Source organism: Elephas maximus, chromosome 22, assembly GCF_024166365.1.
Source record: "Elephas maximus indicus isolate mEleMax1 chromosome 22, mEleMax1 primary haplotype, whole genome shotgun sequence".
Lineage (NCBI taxonomy): Eukaryota > Metazoa > Chordata > Mammalia > Proboscidea > Elephantidae > Elephas > Elephas maximus.
Window position 1 is genome coordinate 7209487 of NC_064840.1, and position 14941 is coordinate 7224427.

General features: G+C 61.4%; 1 protein-coding gene across 11 annotated transcripts in view; it reads left to right on the forward strand.

Moving 5' to 3' along the window:
- The window catches only part of PITPNM2 (phosphatidylinositol transfer protein membrane associated 2), a 144417-nt gene extending 131356 nt beyond the window's left edge, over window positions 1–13061 (forward strand). For 8 of the 11 annotated variants that reach the window (XM_049865254.1, XM_049865260.1, XM_049865261.1 and 5 more), the window contains exons 11-27: window positions 1329–1576; window positions 2068–2257; window positions 2358–2477; window positions 3016–3245; window positions 3967–4145; window positions 6577–6747; window positions 7280–7429; window positions 8445–8609; window positions 9521–9682; window positions 10441–10589; window positions 10737–10853; window positions 11155–11271; window positions 11368–11516; window positions 11618–11767; window positions 12249–12432; window positions 12511–12639; window positions 12723–13061. In XM_049865254.1, the coding sequence (XP_049721211.1) occupies window positions 1329–1576; window positions 2068–2257; window positions 2358–2477; window positions 3016–3245; window positions 3967–4145; window positions 6577–6747; window positions 7280–7429; window positions 8445–8609; window positions 9521–9682; window positions 10441–10589; window positions 10737–10853; window positions 11155–11271; window positions 11368–11516; window positions 11618–11767; window positions 12249–12432; window positions 12511–12639; window positions 12723–13061 (2949 nt within the window). The remainder of the gene's footprint in view (window positions 1–1328; window positions 1577–2067; window positions 2258–2357; window positions 2478–3015; window positions 3246–3966; window positions 4146–6576; window positions 6748–7279; window positions 7430–8444; window positions 8610–9520; window positions 9683–10440; window positions 10590–10736; window positions 10854–11154; window positions 11272–11367; window positions 11517–11617; window positions 11768–12248; window positions 12433–12510; window positions 12640–12722) is intronic. The other 3 variants (XM_049865264.1, XM_049865263.1, XM_049865265.1) reach the window with 3 other exon arrangements.
- The last annotated feature ends 1880 nt before the right edge of the window (window positions 13062–14941 follow it).

Below are 14941 nucleotides of genomic sequence, written 5' to 3' on the forward strand. Positions count from 1 at the left end.
GCACGCTAGGCCCAGCATTGCACACCTGTCCCCCTCCTTTTCTCTCTCAACTCTAGCCCTGATTTCTCTCTTTCCCTCTGCTGCTCAGTGGCTCCCAGGGCAGCCCCATCCTTCTGTGTGCCCTTGGCTGCCTCTACAGCCCTCTTGGACCCCACGCTCCCACCCTTCCCAGACTCCACACTGACCCCTGGTCTTGCTGCCTTCCTGCCCACTTGGAGCCAGTTCAGGGCCACCTGCCTTACCACATGCCCTCCAGATGACCTCAGTCCTTGGTCGGTCTCCAGATTCCTTGAGGGCAGGATCTCCCTGTAAACTCCCTTTCCCACCCCACCCCCCCAGCCTTCTGACCTGATTCGGCAGGTACTCACCAGTGGCCCCCTCAGGCCACGGCCCTCCCCCAGTCACACACCAGAAGCGCAGAGCAAAGGCCCTTGGGGATGGGGTCGCAGCCTGGCTCTGCAGAGAGGGCACTGAGCTGGCAACAGGTGCTCTGGGCCCCAGGCTACCTGGGCACTGATGTGCTGTGTGACATCAGACAAGCCCCTTGCCTCTCTGGGCCACCACCATCTCGCCTCTAAAAGGGATAATTCCGGGCCCCATGCAGATGTGTTCGTCTCTGACCTGACAAGCAGACAGTCCTGGCACACAGGAAGGCCAAGGCCATTAACCCTTGTGAGTGAGGGCATTTCGGATCTAGGGACCTTCACCTCCCCCACCTTCAACCCCCGCTCTCAGGAGATGGCCTCTGCCTCCACGTGGACATCACTGTCTCAGTTAGGAATGGGGGTCCTGTGGGTTCGGGGGCCAGGAGAGGAGCCCCCCTGTGTAGATGGAGGAGAAAGAGCTCGGACCTGTAGGAAGAGAGGCCGAGGTCACTGCCCTGCCCAAGGCGAGGGTCCAGGACCCCAACCATTCTCCAAATGACCCCCGAAGTGGCTTTGTCTGCTTGGAGCCAGACAGACCCATGCACAAAAACCATGTGCAGAGAGCAGACCCCCAGGTACTGGCCCTGAGGGGAGCCCCGGAGCCCCTGCCTGGGGTCAGCAATGGGGAGTGGTTTTGGAGGAACAGATGCCCCCACGTCCTCTGTGCCCGTGGCCGGGCCAATGGGTGGTAGCAGGACGAGAAAAAGGACCACCCTGGCCTCCTGCTTTTTCTCTGGTCCCTGATCCCTTCCGATTCTGTGGGGAGAGGGCTGGGGCATCTCAACTCCAGGTCGCGTAACCATATAACTGAAATCAGGCTTCTCGGAGGGAGCAATGAGGACCAGTCTGCCCCAGGGTTTTATAGGGCCTTGGCGCAGGGATCTGACACTCTCCCCCCAACAGGACGAGGTCAGCCAGCCTCTGGCCGTGCCGCCCTCCAAGGTGCACGTGTTGCTGCTGCTGCTGCACGGGGGCACCATCCTGGACACAGGCGCTGGGGACCCCAGCTCCAAGCAGGGCGACGCCAACACCATTGCCACCGTGTTTGACACGGTCATGCGTGTGCACTACCCCAGCGCCCTGGGCCGCCTTGCCATCCGCCTGGTGCCCTGCCCGCCCATCTGCTCCGACGCCTTTGCCCTCGTCTCCAGGTGAGTGGACCTGCCTGAGACGGCAGGAGAGGAGGTGGCCCTGGGCCTCAGGCGACTGCGCAGGGTAAGGACCCCACCCAGAAGTCCAACCTCCTCTGCCCCAGAACAGTAAGCACAATGCAAGCTTCAAGTCCTGGGAGGCAGAGTACTGAGCCTCAGTTTCCGCATCTGTAACTTGGGATGATTTAAGCCTGGCTGCAGCTCACCTGGGAGATAGGTTGCAAATGTGAGATGCTTTGTGAGCTGCGTGGTACTAGTGAAATCAGCAGGCTCCCGACCGTCCCAGGGGCAGGGACCGGGTCTTACCCCCGAGCCTTGTGGCCCCATGCCCGCCCAGGATCTAGACCGGTAGTATCCCTGAGTGTGTTTGCTGAGTCAGTGGCCAAGGCTCTTGGGGTAGCTGGCAGCTCCTGTCTGCCCTGCTGCCCAGGGCAGGGGCCCTTTGGGAGGAGCTGAAACCACCTACTCTCACCTGACTGCCCCCCCTCCAGCCTCAGCCCCTACAGTCACGATGAAGGCTGTCTGTCCAGCAGCCAGGACCACATTCCTCTGGCTGCACTGCCCCTGCTGGCCACCTCCTCGCCCCAGTACCAGGAGGCAGTTGCCACGGTGATCCAGAGGGCCAACCTCGCCTACGGGGACTTCATCAAGTCCCAGGAGGGCATGACCTTCAGTGGGCAGGTGAGTGAGGGGTGGACTGGCTGGGGCAGACGGTGCCACCTTCCACAGCCCACACCTGGCAAGCAGGGCGGGTGCTCAGGCTCTGCCTCCCCGCCTCCAGGTTTGCCTGATCGGGGACTGTGTTGGGGGCATCCTGGCCTTTGACGCCTTGTGCCACAGCAGCCAGGCCGTGTCCGAGAGCCAGAGCAGCAGCCGCCGGGGCAGCGTGGTCAGCGTGCAGGTACCCAACCTCCCGCAGCCCCCAAGCTGGGGCACAGGGTGTCCTTCCCTCCCTCCTCCAGAGGCCTGCAGTCCCTGAGAATAACACAGAGCAGGTGCCCGACTACAAGGAGAGTGGATCCTGTGTCACCTGCCCTGCCACCACGATCAGGGATTTCTCAGGATCCCGCTCCCCTCAAAGCACGTGTAGAGTCAGCAGGGGATGGACAGTGCTCTGTTGGGGAGCCTGGAGCTTTCAGGGAGGGTGATGTCCTCTGGGCTTCCTGCGGGCAGAGGCAATGGGGTCACCACACAGGGCTGGACAATGGGAACAGGCAGGTCTGCTCTGGGTCACGCAGGTGGGGGTGGCGAGTCCAGCCCAGAACAGGGCTGTTAGGACATGGGCAGTGGGCAAAGCTGGGGCACAGTGGTTGCCCCTCGAGGGGTTGGAAGAGAGGCCAGTGGGGCCCAGCAGGTCCTAGGGGCAGGAGAGCTGCCTAGACGCTGAAGAAGGGCCCAGGCCAGTGCCTGCCTACAGTGACCTGTGTGGGCCATTCCAGGACACTGACCTGCTGTCCCCGGGAATCCTGGTGAATGCGGCACACTGCTGCACTGGTGGCGGCAGCGGGGGCTCCAGCCTGGAGAACAGCCGGCAACTGAGCCGCAGCAACATCGACATCCCCCGCAGCAACGGCGCCGAGGACCCCAAGAGGCAGCTGCCCCGAAAGAGGAGCGACTCGTCCACCTATGAGATGGACACCATCCAGCAGCACCAGGCCTTCCTGTCCAGGTACGTGGGACATTGCCAGGTGAGGCAGGAATCCCAGAGGGAGAGCCAGCTGCGCCAGGCCTTCCTGTCCAGGTGTGGGGGGCCAAGGGCCATTGCCAGGTGAGGCAGGGATCTGAGAGGGAAGGAAGGCAGCACTGGGCCTTCCTGTCCAGGCGGGTGGGTCTGGGGGTCATTGCCAGGTGAGGCAGTTTTCCCAGACTGGGAGGGCCAGCAGCACCAGGCCTTCCTGTCCAGGTGCATGGGGCTGGGAGGCCATCGCCAGGTGCAGAAGGGATCTGAGAGGGATCATATGCCAAGGACAGGACCCAGCTCTGCAGACCCAAGCTGGGCCCTGTCACCGCCCCATGGGCCCCTGCCAGGCATGTTGGGGACATTCCCCAGCCCCAGTCCTGAGAAGGCCAGACTGGTCCCAGGGCCTTTCAGCAGGAGATGGTGGCTTGGAGGGTGCAGTTGTTGTCTCATACACCCAGGGCCACCATAAGCCAGAGCAGACAGTGTCCTAAGGGTGGGCTGGGCTAAGGTGGCAGAGTCAGACAGCAGAAATTACTGGGGTATCGTGGTCCAGTCAGGACAGTCCAGAGGGGGACGGGCAGGACAGCACAGAGGTCAGCCTCGCTTGGACCTGATGAGCCCTGAGAGCCATCAGCCGCTAGCCTGTATCCCAGGGAGGGTGACCCAGAGGGGCCCAGGTGTGACATCCTGTGCCCCCACCCCCCTGCAGCCTCCATGCCACTGTGCTGAGGACAGACCCTGGCACCCGGCACTCAAGCAGCTCCACCATGCTGGAAGGTGCGGGGGCCCTGGGCAAGTTTGACTTCGAGATCGCCGACCTCTTCCTCTTTGGGTGCCCGCTGGGGCTGGTCCTGGCCTTGAGGAAGACTGTCATCCCCACCCTGGACGGTGAGAGCCCACAGAGTACAGGGGTACATGAGCTGGGCAGGGTGTCTGGGGACCCCAGCCCTTCCTGGCCTCAGCCCCGTCTCTGTCCCCCAAGAGCACGTTGTTCTTCTTTGCTCCCTGTTCAGCAGGTCAGTCACCCCTGGCCCCCAACAGCTACTGTTTCACGTCCTCTCCAAGGCACCCCTGGGAGCAGAGGCCCATTTTACAGATGGGGAAGCTGAGGTCCAGGAAGGAAAGGGCCCTCCCCCAGTGTCTCCCAGGCCCCAGGTCTTCGCACAGGAAGAGGGGCAAAGCCAGGCACCCCAAGTCCTCCTGTTCAGAGGGCCCCCCCAGCCCTGGAGGGGCAGGGAGAGCTAGACCCACCTGCCACGTTCTTTCAGGGACCCTGGAAAGACGTAGGAAGCCTCCTCCCAGGCCACACAGACGGGGGTGCCACATGCCCTATCCAAGCATCCCATCAGCTCAGCAGTCCCTGCCATGCACCCTGCGGCCCCCCAGCATGGCTCTGGGGGGCTCTCGCGGGCCTCACTGCAGTGTGCAGAACCCATGTTACGTCCCAGTCCCAGGCGAGACGAGGAAGCTGAGGCTCAGAGAGGTTTAGACTCTTGCCCAAGAGCACATCTGCAGTGGCACCGGCTTCAGACCCAGACCCTCTGACTCAGCCCCTCACACTCCTTCCACACCACAAGCTGGCGGCTTCATTGCCGTGAGGAAGGGAAGTCTGTAGCTTTAAAGAAGTCCTGACAACCAAGCCAACCCCAACCTTGCTGGTGCCAGCGTGAGCAGGTACTGTCACCCGGAGGGCCTTACCTGTGCACCTATCAACTCCATTTCTGGGAATTTATCCTCCAGAGACACTTACGAGTCCACAAAAACTTGGGACAGTGACATTGCGGTGATGTTATTTGTCATCATGACAAACCAGAAAGAACTTAAACATCTGTGCATGGGGAAGGGGCTATGAGATGAATTGTGGTCCAGCCATACAGCGGAATCCCCCCTGTAGCTAAAGAGAATGAGGCCAGAAATATAAACACATAAAATAAAAATTAAAGAAGATAAAGAATGAGGCAGAACAACACAGGCTGATATGAAAAACTCCAACATCTTTTGCATTAATTGGGGGGGGGGGCGTGAGTTCAAAAAGCCTCTCTGCACGCATGTTTTTAAACTTTAAATTTTCTTGTTAAAAAATCAGGTATTTTCATTTTGGAAAAGTTTTCAATCTAAATCAGAAAGAGCAAAAACTCCTCAAGTCCTCCTATCCAAGGGTAACCACTAGGAACATTTTTCCTATGCCAGACATTTTTATTTTTCTTTTATCGGTTTTATTATACACATACATAGTATTCTTTCACAGACGTGTGATCACCTTTACATACTTTTTTCTTTTGTTTATTGTGGTAAAATATACATTGCATAAACTTGACCAGTGTAGCCGTTTTGAAGTGTACAGCCCTCTGGTTGTGGGTCCGTTTACTACGTGTGCAGCACCCATCACCACTGTTCGCAGGACCCGCCCGTCACCTCAGAGGCAAGCCCTGTACCTGCCTCCTGAGCAGTGAGGCCCCTGCCCCCAGCCCCTGGCAACCCCTGCTCTCCTTCCTGCCCCTCTGCATGTGCCTGTTCTGGACATTTCAGACGTGGAAGGTACACTACGGAGCCTTTAGTGGCTGGCTTTTGTACCTTAGTTTTTATAATATTGTCAAGGTTCGTCCCTGTAGCGTGTATGAGAACTTTATTTTTATAGCTGAATCCTGTTCATTTAAATTGGGATAGAGGCTAAGAATTAGTGAATTGTACATACATTCTTACATTCACGTGCTCTTCCTGATGACTCTGGGAACTGGTGTATCAGCCCCGTTGCACAGATGAGGGAACATTCCCGTTAAATCCCGCATCCCTGACCGAGGGCCAGTGCGACCTGGGGTGGACGGGAGATTTCCCTTACATACCTTTCATCACGTGCTCTCTGGTACTTTAAAAAAAAAAAAAAATTTTTTTTTTACCATGGTCATTATAACTTTTTCAATTGAAAGAGCAGTTAATTAAGGGACAAAAGAGCCCTGGTTAATCACTCCGCTGCTGACAGAAAGTTTGGAGCTTCCAGCCCAGGAGCCTCTCCAATGGGAGAAAGACTTGGTGGTCTGCTCCTGTAAAGCTTACAGCCAGAAGACTATGGGGCCACTCTACTCTGTCCTATGGGGTCACCTGTGAGTTGAAATTCGCTCCATGGTACCTAACAACAACACAAAAGCAGTACAGGATAATACTCCAAATCAATTCCAAAGCGATGAAACAGTTTTTCCGTAGCCCGTACAGAGGCAACTTGGGGCCCAGTCCTAGGACGTCTTATGCCGCCCCCCACCGCCCCACCTGCTTGGGGCAGAGTCGGCTCCAGGCTCTGTAATCCCCTCTACCCCACCCCCAGTTTTCCAGCTGCGGCCCGCCTGCCAGCAAGTTTACAACCTGTTCCATCCCGCGGACCCATCGGCCTCCCGCCTGGAGCCACTGCTGGAGCGCCACTTCCACGCCCTGCCACCCTTCAGCATCCCCCGCTACCAGCGCTACCCGCTGGGGGACGGCTGCTCCACGCTGCTGGGTAAGGCCCAGGAGCCCAGCCCTGCTGTGCACCCCACGCCTGGCTCTCCCTCAAGGCAAGGAGGGAACCAGCCTAAGCTGGGTTCCACGATCAGTTGGCTGCCTCTAGGGGGCACGATGCGCTTGAACCTCACGAGTCCTGTGGGGATTCCAGCTCCTAGGGCCTCCCTCCCAGTGGCATAGGGAGCAGAGCAGGACCAGAACGCTCTCCCCCTGCCTGAGCCCGGGTCCACCCAGGGGGAGGCAGACCAAAGGACCCGGAGGGGCTGGAAGCATGGGGACTGTAGCCAAGCCCAGGGTCAGCATCATGGGTGGGGTGGGGTGGGGGCGGGGAGTGGATGGAGGGAGGCTAGTGAGGGCTGGCCATCAGCTGGTCCACCCCAGCCCATGTGTGTCCAGGAACCTCGTTCGTTCTGGTCTGTGAGAAGCAGCCCCGTGTGTCCGTGTGTGTGTGTGTGTGTGTGTGTGTGTGTCTGATGGCGCCCACACAAGTGTCTGTTCTTGTCATGTTTTCTTCCCCCGTCTGCTTCCAGTCGAGAGCGTGCAGAGACACCCCGAGCTGGTCCTGGAGGGCAGCCCCCTGGGCACCCTCCCGCCCGGGGACGGCTTCCTGGAAACCAGTATCCCTGTGCCCGCACCCTCCTGGCAGGACGCCTCCCGCCAGAGCCTGGGCTGTGCTGAGTGTGTGTACCTCCCCTCCCCCACGGTGGTGGTGTCGCTTTGTGGGGCTGACGCTGGGCAGGCACCCCCCATGCAAATCGAGGGACCTTGCAGTGAGATGCAGGCCCAGGAAGGACAGACCTGGGAGGATGGCCTTGGGGCCACTTCCCTCTGACTCCTGGGTCAGGCCTAAAGTCAGATCCTATAGGACACAGCCCAGAGAGGGCGAGAGGCTGCCCCAGAGCCACATAGGAGGTCTGCCACAGTACTGGGGCAGTGCCTTCCTCGTGGGGCAGGCAGAACAGACAGGAGAGCTGGATGAGACCTCCCTGTTACCCAGCCCCACCCCATCAAGCCGGGAGCAGCCTTCGGTCCCAGTGTCAAGTGGGCTGGGTTTTCTGGGTCCCACCCTTCCCCTCCCTGAGGATGACAGGTACCTCCCACCCAGTCCTCCCCTCCTCAGCCCTGCCCTCAGCTATAGGCCTGGTGAGCCTGGGCTGAGCCCAAAGCACCTGCCTTTGTCCCCAGTGCCCATTCTGGGCTGCCTCCCTCTGATCCTTAGTACAGGGATCCTGGAAGCTGCCCAGGGCCCTGGTAGCCCCTGGGATAGCCACCACTGCTGCTGGAGGCTGTGGTTCAGGCCCAGCCAGGCTTAGCTCTGGAAGCCCAGAAAGGATTAAATCAAGAGCCACCTGTGTGCAGGATGAGACGGGTGGCCAGGGTGGCCAGGGTGGGAAGCATCACTGCCTGCCCCCCTGCTGCTGTCTGTGTCAGTCCATCTGTCCATTCCTGCCCAAGCCCTCCCTTCCTTCCTTCCTTGTCAGCAGCCTCAGCCCTGTGCCCTGCCCTCTCACAGCCCCTATGCACTTGGGCCACTCCAGTGCTCATATGCCATCGCTCACTGGCCTGGTCTGGCATAGCCTCTGCTCCAGCCCGCCCTACCCTGGGCCACCTCTTCCCTCCTGATGCTCAGTGCCAGCTGGGTCAGGCTGGGTGGGGCCCCTCTAACCCCTGGTCTCTGGTCCCTTCCCCTCACAGCGGATGCCCTTCAGACCCACACCACCGTCTTCCAAGAGATCACTGCCCCCTCATCGCCCGGCACGGTGCCCCCCAGCCGCGGCTTCCGCCGAGCGAGCGAAATCAGCATCGCCAGCCAGGTGTCGGGCATGGCGGAGAGCTACACAGCATCCAGCATCGCCCAGAGTGAGTGCACAGTGCCCGGGTGGCCCCTCCTTGGTCCCCAGAGTCCCAGCAGGGAGGACGAGCCTCTGGGGAAGGGGGAGGTTTGCCCCATTGAGGCAGCCGTGCTCACCCCAGGCAGCTTTGACCGCCAGAGGACATTCGGTATAGTCTGGAGTCATTTTCCATCATCACAACTAGGGCTGAGGCTGCCACTGGCATCTGGTGGGTGGAGGCCAGGGAAGCTGCTAAACACCCTTCAATGCTCAGGACAGCTCCCCAACAGAGGATGGTCAGGTCCAAACTCTCAGTAGTGCCGAAGGTGAGAAAGCCTTCCTTTTCATGAGGGGCCTGGAGAGAAGTAGCTGAGGAGGGGCAGCCAGTGGGGCAGGTCTGGCCCAAACAGTTGAGAGCTGCCAGCTAGTGAGGAGAGAGCTGGGTCCAGAGGGGCCAGGACTTCCGAAGCCTGGGGTCTCCGTGCCTCCTGAGGGAGACAGTTGCAAAGCTGTTTACAGACAAGCAAGCTGGGTTCTGAACACAGCCCTTCCAGGAGGCAGAAAGAGATGTGGCTGGGAACTCCAGGGAGGCAGGGTCCCCTCGCCATGGATGCCTCATGCTAACCCAGGATGCCTCCCTCGATGCCTGACACCTGCCCGCCTCCAGGAGCTGAAAGCAGAGTTCAGATACTCCCACTGGTCGCCTCCCACAGGGGCCAGCTGCCCTCTGTCCGTCCTTCCTGCCTGGCTGTTGGGCTCCCTCTGACTACCTGTGGCAGTGGGCAGTGCCTGGGCTGAGGTGCAGGAGCCTCTGGTGGGGGTCCTCCTGTGAGGAGGCTGAGGGGTCCGGCCCCAGCCCAGCCTCCTTCGTGGCCCACAGCAGGCCTGCTGTGTGGCGGGCCCTCCACAGCTAAGCTGCCCCTTGTTCTTGCTCCTCAGAGGCCCCAGCACCGCTCAGCCACACCCCCAGCGTCAGGCGCCTGTCCCTGCTCGCCCTTCCTCCCCCATCCCGCAACACCCCTGGTCCCCGCCCTCAGGCCAGGCAGCCGAGCCCCAGCCTGGAGAGGGCCCCTTGCCTCCCAGACTTGGACATCGGAGAAGGTACCGGGTGTTCGGCCCTCCGCCCACACACACTGTCCTCCTCTCACTTGGGGTCACTCACCATTTCCAAGCACGTCTCACCATCCACCTGGACCCTGCTGCAGCCTCACCAGGGAGCTGGGGGCTTGGGCTGGGGGGACTCACTCAACTGGAGACGGGAGCAGCTGGAGTTGCAGGTGCCTGAGGGAACCCCGTGAGCTGGAGCAAGGCTGAGGGTGAACAAGCTGGCCAGGAGAACATCCTGGGGTCCAGCCCCCAGGGCATGCAGCTACCACTGGTCTAACTGGACACTTACAGGCTGGGGGGTCACCCAGGTCAGAATGGCCCATTTGACGGAGGCCTAGTTTTTTTAGATGCTAGGCGGCCTTGCTTTGGTCTTAGGGAATTGGCACCCCAGGACTGAAAACCCCAGTGGGGGAAGTGAGGCCCAGAGTGCAGTGATGGGGCATGGGGCAGGGCCGCCGGGTCAGCAACAGGACAGAAGGGCCAGTCCTTCTGCCTCCAGCCCTCCACCACAGGCACTAGGTCTGGAGCTGGTGCCCAGGCTGCCCTCTGGGTGCTTGGGTGTTGTCTTGCCATCCCAGGCCCTCCCTCCTGCTCCCTGTTGCCAGCCTGGGAGGAGAGGACACGCTTTGGCTGCAGGCTTGCTCCCCTGTTGCCCTTCTCCCCCCCCCCCAACAGGGAGGGGCTGAGCCAGGTGCCCTCCAGGTCCTCGCCCTGCTGGCTGCCTGGCCCACTCACAGCCCCTCCTCCGGCAGTTGCAGCCAAGTGGTGGGGCCAGAAGCGGATTGACTATGCACTGTATTGCCCGGACGCCCTGACGGCCTTCCCCACAGTGGCCCTGCCCCACCTCTTCCATGCCAGCTACTGGGAGTCCACCGACGTAGTTTCCTTCCTGCTGAGACAGGTAATGGACCCTGCCAGGCTCACCCAGGCCCCCAGGGGACCCCAATGACCCAATCCATGATGATCAGGACAGGGGGCCCCTCCCATGCTGCCAGGCTTGCCCCCTCAAGTCTGCTGCAGCAGCCCTGGCCTTCTGGTCCCCCTCCAGGTCATGCGGCATGACAGTTCCAGCGTCTTGGAGCTGGATGGCAAGGAGGTGTCGGTGTTCACCCCCTCCAAGCCAAGGGAGAAGTGGCAACGCAAGAGGACCCATGTGAAGCTGCGGGTGAGGGGGCCCCGGGCACCAGGCTTCGTAAGCAGCCTGTGGGGGACCCACTAAAGCCCCATTTTACAGATGAGGAAACTGAGTCTCAGAAACAGCACAGCATGTTTAATCCTCACGTGTCTGTGGGGCTGGAGTTGTCACCCCATTTTACAGACCGGGAAGTGCAGCAAGCCTTCCTCTTTTCCCTGAGGCCACATGGCCAGGTTGGCAGAGCTGGACTTGGACCTGGCCGCTTGGCTTTAAGACCACGGGAGGCCCTAGCAGCTGCCCACTCTGCCCCAACCTTGCTTCCCTCCCTCAGAACGTGACAGCCAATCACCGGATCAATGATGCTGTGGCCAATGAGGACGGCCCGCAGGTCCTGACTGGCCGGTTCATGTATGGGCCTCTGGACATGGTCACCCTGACCGGAGAGAAGGTAAGGACACCGGGAACCTCCAAAGGGGGTGTGGAGTGGCCAGGGCACAGGGCAGCCAGGGGCCTGGGCTGCTGGTGATGGTATGCCTGGTCCCAGGTGGATGTGCACATCATGACACAGCCGCCCTCAGGCGAGTGGCTATACCTGGACACGCTGGTGACCAACAGCAGTGGGCGTGTCTCCTACACCCTCCCCGAGACCCACCGCCTGGGTGTGGGTGTCTACCCCATCAAGATGGTCGTCAGGTACCCTCGGGTGGGCAGCACCCACGGTGGGCAAGCAGGGTGGCCTCCAGGGGCGGAAGCCAGGCTTTGGTGGTCCTAACAAGCTCCCCTACCCCCCACAGGGGGGACCACACGTTTGCCGACAGCTACATCACCGTGCTGCCTAAGGGCACGGAGTTTGTGGTCTTCAGCATTGACGGCTCCTTTGCCGCCAGCGTCTCCATCATGGGCAGTGACCCCAAGGTGCGGGCCGGGGCTGTGGATGTGGTGCGGTGAGTTGAAATGGGACCACAAGGGCCGGGGTGGGTGTGAGCCAGGGCTCCTGGGGGCCTGGGTGCGGAGTGTTGGGACTTTCCCGGAAACAGCAGGGGGACCTCAGGCAGGGACCCTGGGTCTTGAGGACTTATTTCACCACTTAGCTGTGTGACCTCGGGCTGGTTAGTTAACCTCCTGGGTTCCCCACCCTCATCTGTAAAGCTGGCTGATGACGGGACCAGTTAGGCTAGCTGCACAGGGTGTGTATGAGGATTCAGTAGGCTAAGAGGCACAGAGCTTCTAGAACACTGCCTGGCACTGTGTGAGCCCATGAACGGTCAGCTGCAGTCCTTGTCACTGTCATCACCTCTGCTGTTATCATGATTGGCTGAGTCTGGTCAGAGCCACACTGTTCAGTGGCTCACAGGGGGCATGAGGGCAGACAGAGAGGCCAGAGGGAGGAGGGGCCGCATGGAAGCTAGCGTGCCCTGCCTGCAGGCACTGGCAGGACCTGGGCTACCTCATCATATATGTGACGGGCCGGCCGGACATGCAGAAGCAGCGAGTGGTGGCCTGGCTGGCCCAGCACAACTTCCCCCACGGCGTGGTGTCCTTCTGTGATGGCCTGGTGCACGACCCACTTCGGCACAAGACCAACTTCCTGAAGCTGCTCATTTCGGAGGTGGGTGCGGCCCGCGTGGGGCTTGGGGGGAGGCGGGGACTGGAAGGCCGGCCTGAGCCCACTCACTCCTGCCCACAGCTGCACCTGCGCGTGCACGCGGCCTACGGCTCCACCAAGGACGTGGCGGTCTACAGCGCCATCAGCCTGTCCCCCATGCAGATCTACATAGTGGGGCGTCCCACCAAGAAGCTGCAGCACCAGTGCCAGGTGGGGAAGGGGAGGCAGGGAAGTGGGGCGAGAGGGCCCAGCCAGGCGCCCCTGACGGCCTGTCCTTGTCACCGCACCCGCAGTTCATCACGGACGGCTACGCGGCCCACCTGGCGCAGCTCAAGTACAACCACCGGGCGCGGCCGGCCCGCAACGCGGCCACGCGCATGGCGCTTCGCAAGGGCAGCTTCGGCCTGCCGGGCCAGGGCGACTTCCTGCGTTCCCGGAACCACCTGCTCCGCACCATCTCGGCGCAGCCGGGCGGGGCCGGCCTCCGGCACGAGCGGACACAGAGCCAGGTGGACAGCGAGCGCGACCAGCGCGACCAGCGCGACCAGCGCAGCGTGAGCGTGGCCGCCGGCTGCTGGGGCCGCGCGGTGGCCAGCCGGCTGGAGCCGGGTGCGCCCTCCTGCCCCAAGTAGGGCGTCCGCGAGCCGCGTGGTCTCCATGGTGCTAGGGCCAGGCACCGCCCAGCTGGGAGGCCCGGCCGGGTTACAGGGCAGTCGCTGGGGGGGCAGCCTGGGGGCTTGTCCCGGCCGGCGGGGACACTGGCCTCCGCCGCCCTGCGTCAGGTCTTGGGATAGGACGGGTCCCAGCTCGGCCACGGAGACACGCACCCTGCATCGACTTCGGGCGTCCGCCGCCGGTCCCCGGGTCCGCGCCCACGTGGCAGCAGCGCCCGCGGGATGTCGCCGCTCCCTGTGCCCTGGAGTTACTCGACTGGCCGACGTCACCGGTTTCGCACTGACTGCGGAGCGCGGAGCCCGGGCGCCGCCCACGGCGCAGACGCAAGGATGTGCACGAGCCCCCGAGTTGGCGATGCGGGACTGTGAGCCGGGAGAATGCAGGGCGCAGAGCCCCGCGCAGCAGGCAGGAGGCCGGATCCTGGTTTCTGCTGCCCGTCCGCCCGCGGGCCCGCGAGGCCCGGAGCCCGAGCTGGTGCCCACCTGCCCCCGCGGTGCGGAGCCGCCGTCCACCAAGGCCCCACGCCGCGGCCCTGCCCGCGTTTCTACGCCTTTCTACTTCTCAACTCTGATTTCTATGAGGTTTTTTTAAACAAGCAAACCTTGGCTGCTTCCTTTTCTTAACTTTCCTTACCGAGCGCAGCCCCTCCACGTGAGAACACCCAGCACTGTGACGGAGACCCGTAGGGTTGGGGTCCCCAGCCCGGTGGGCCCCGCCCTGCACGCGGGGGCGTGGCTCCCGGCCTTCTCGGCCCCTGTGAAGCACTGAATTTCTACTCGGGTGTGGGGGGACACACTTAGGTTTTTTTTAATGCCAATTCCGTTTTGATGCCGAATCTAAGAAGCCACAACTCGCTTCATTAGCTTAATGAGGGCGGCAGCCGCGACTTGTCTCCCACCTGGAGAAGGACCCTGCTCTGCTTGCTGGGCCTGGGCACCCGTCCCGGCGGCCCTCTGCTTCTCCATTTGCGCACCTGTCTCCACCTACGTCCATGTGCGGGAGGCCACCCGGCCTCAGCCAGCTGCCCAGTGGCCAGGTTCAGTCCCTGAGAAGCTGCCTCCAGTGAGGACGGGGCCGGAGGACTGTGGGCTGGGCCATGGAGGTGCACGGATGGAGTTCCCATTTTCCCGTGTGTAGATATGTACAGCCGTAGGGGTGGTGTAAATGTTCCGCCAAAGTGGGTCTCCACAGAGTGAAAGCTATTTATTTTGTGCAGAGAAAAATGTCTGGAGGGATGGAACCTTCAGGGTTTATTCATATTTAAGATGTAGCTTTTTGTCGTTTTGGGTGTCATGTATAAAGCAAAGACGCTTTTATGGACCAAGTTTTAATGTAACTGTTGCAGCAGAAATGCAGTATCTGACTCCCCTCTGCTCCCCAGCGGGAACTAGCTTGGCCCGACAATCACAGCCCCGCGACGGGCCCCTGTGGCCAGTGCCTCCTTCTTATCGGTCCCATGTCACCCTGTCTTGCCTCCTGCCTAGGTGACCAGCTATCTGGAGAAGCACCTGGAAGAGAGTCTTGGGCCCACCTGCAATAAAGGCCGGGGGGCCTCCTGGCCCAGGGGGCCAGGTGGTCAGGGGTTTGGCCTTGCCCCTGGGACAGCGGCTGCCCCACGCGGCTCCCAACCCTGCCTGCCTGCCCAACAGCCATGCCAAGGACAACAGCAATAGTCCCCTGGGCCTCTCCCAGCAGCCCGCAGCCATAGATGGCCAGATGGGCAGCACACCCTGGCCGCCATGATCTGTATCCAGGCCTGCTTTCCGCCTTGTGGCACATTCTCCTGAGGAAGCACCCGTTTTTTCAGAAACCAAGAGAGGGAGGGCAGAGTCCTCTA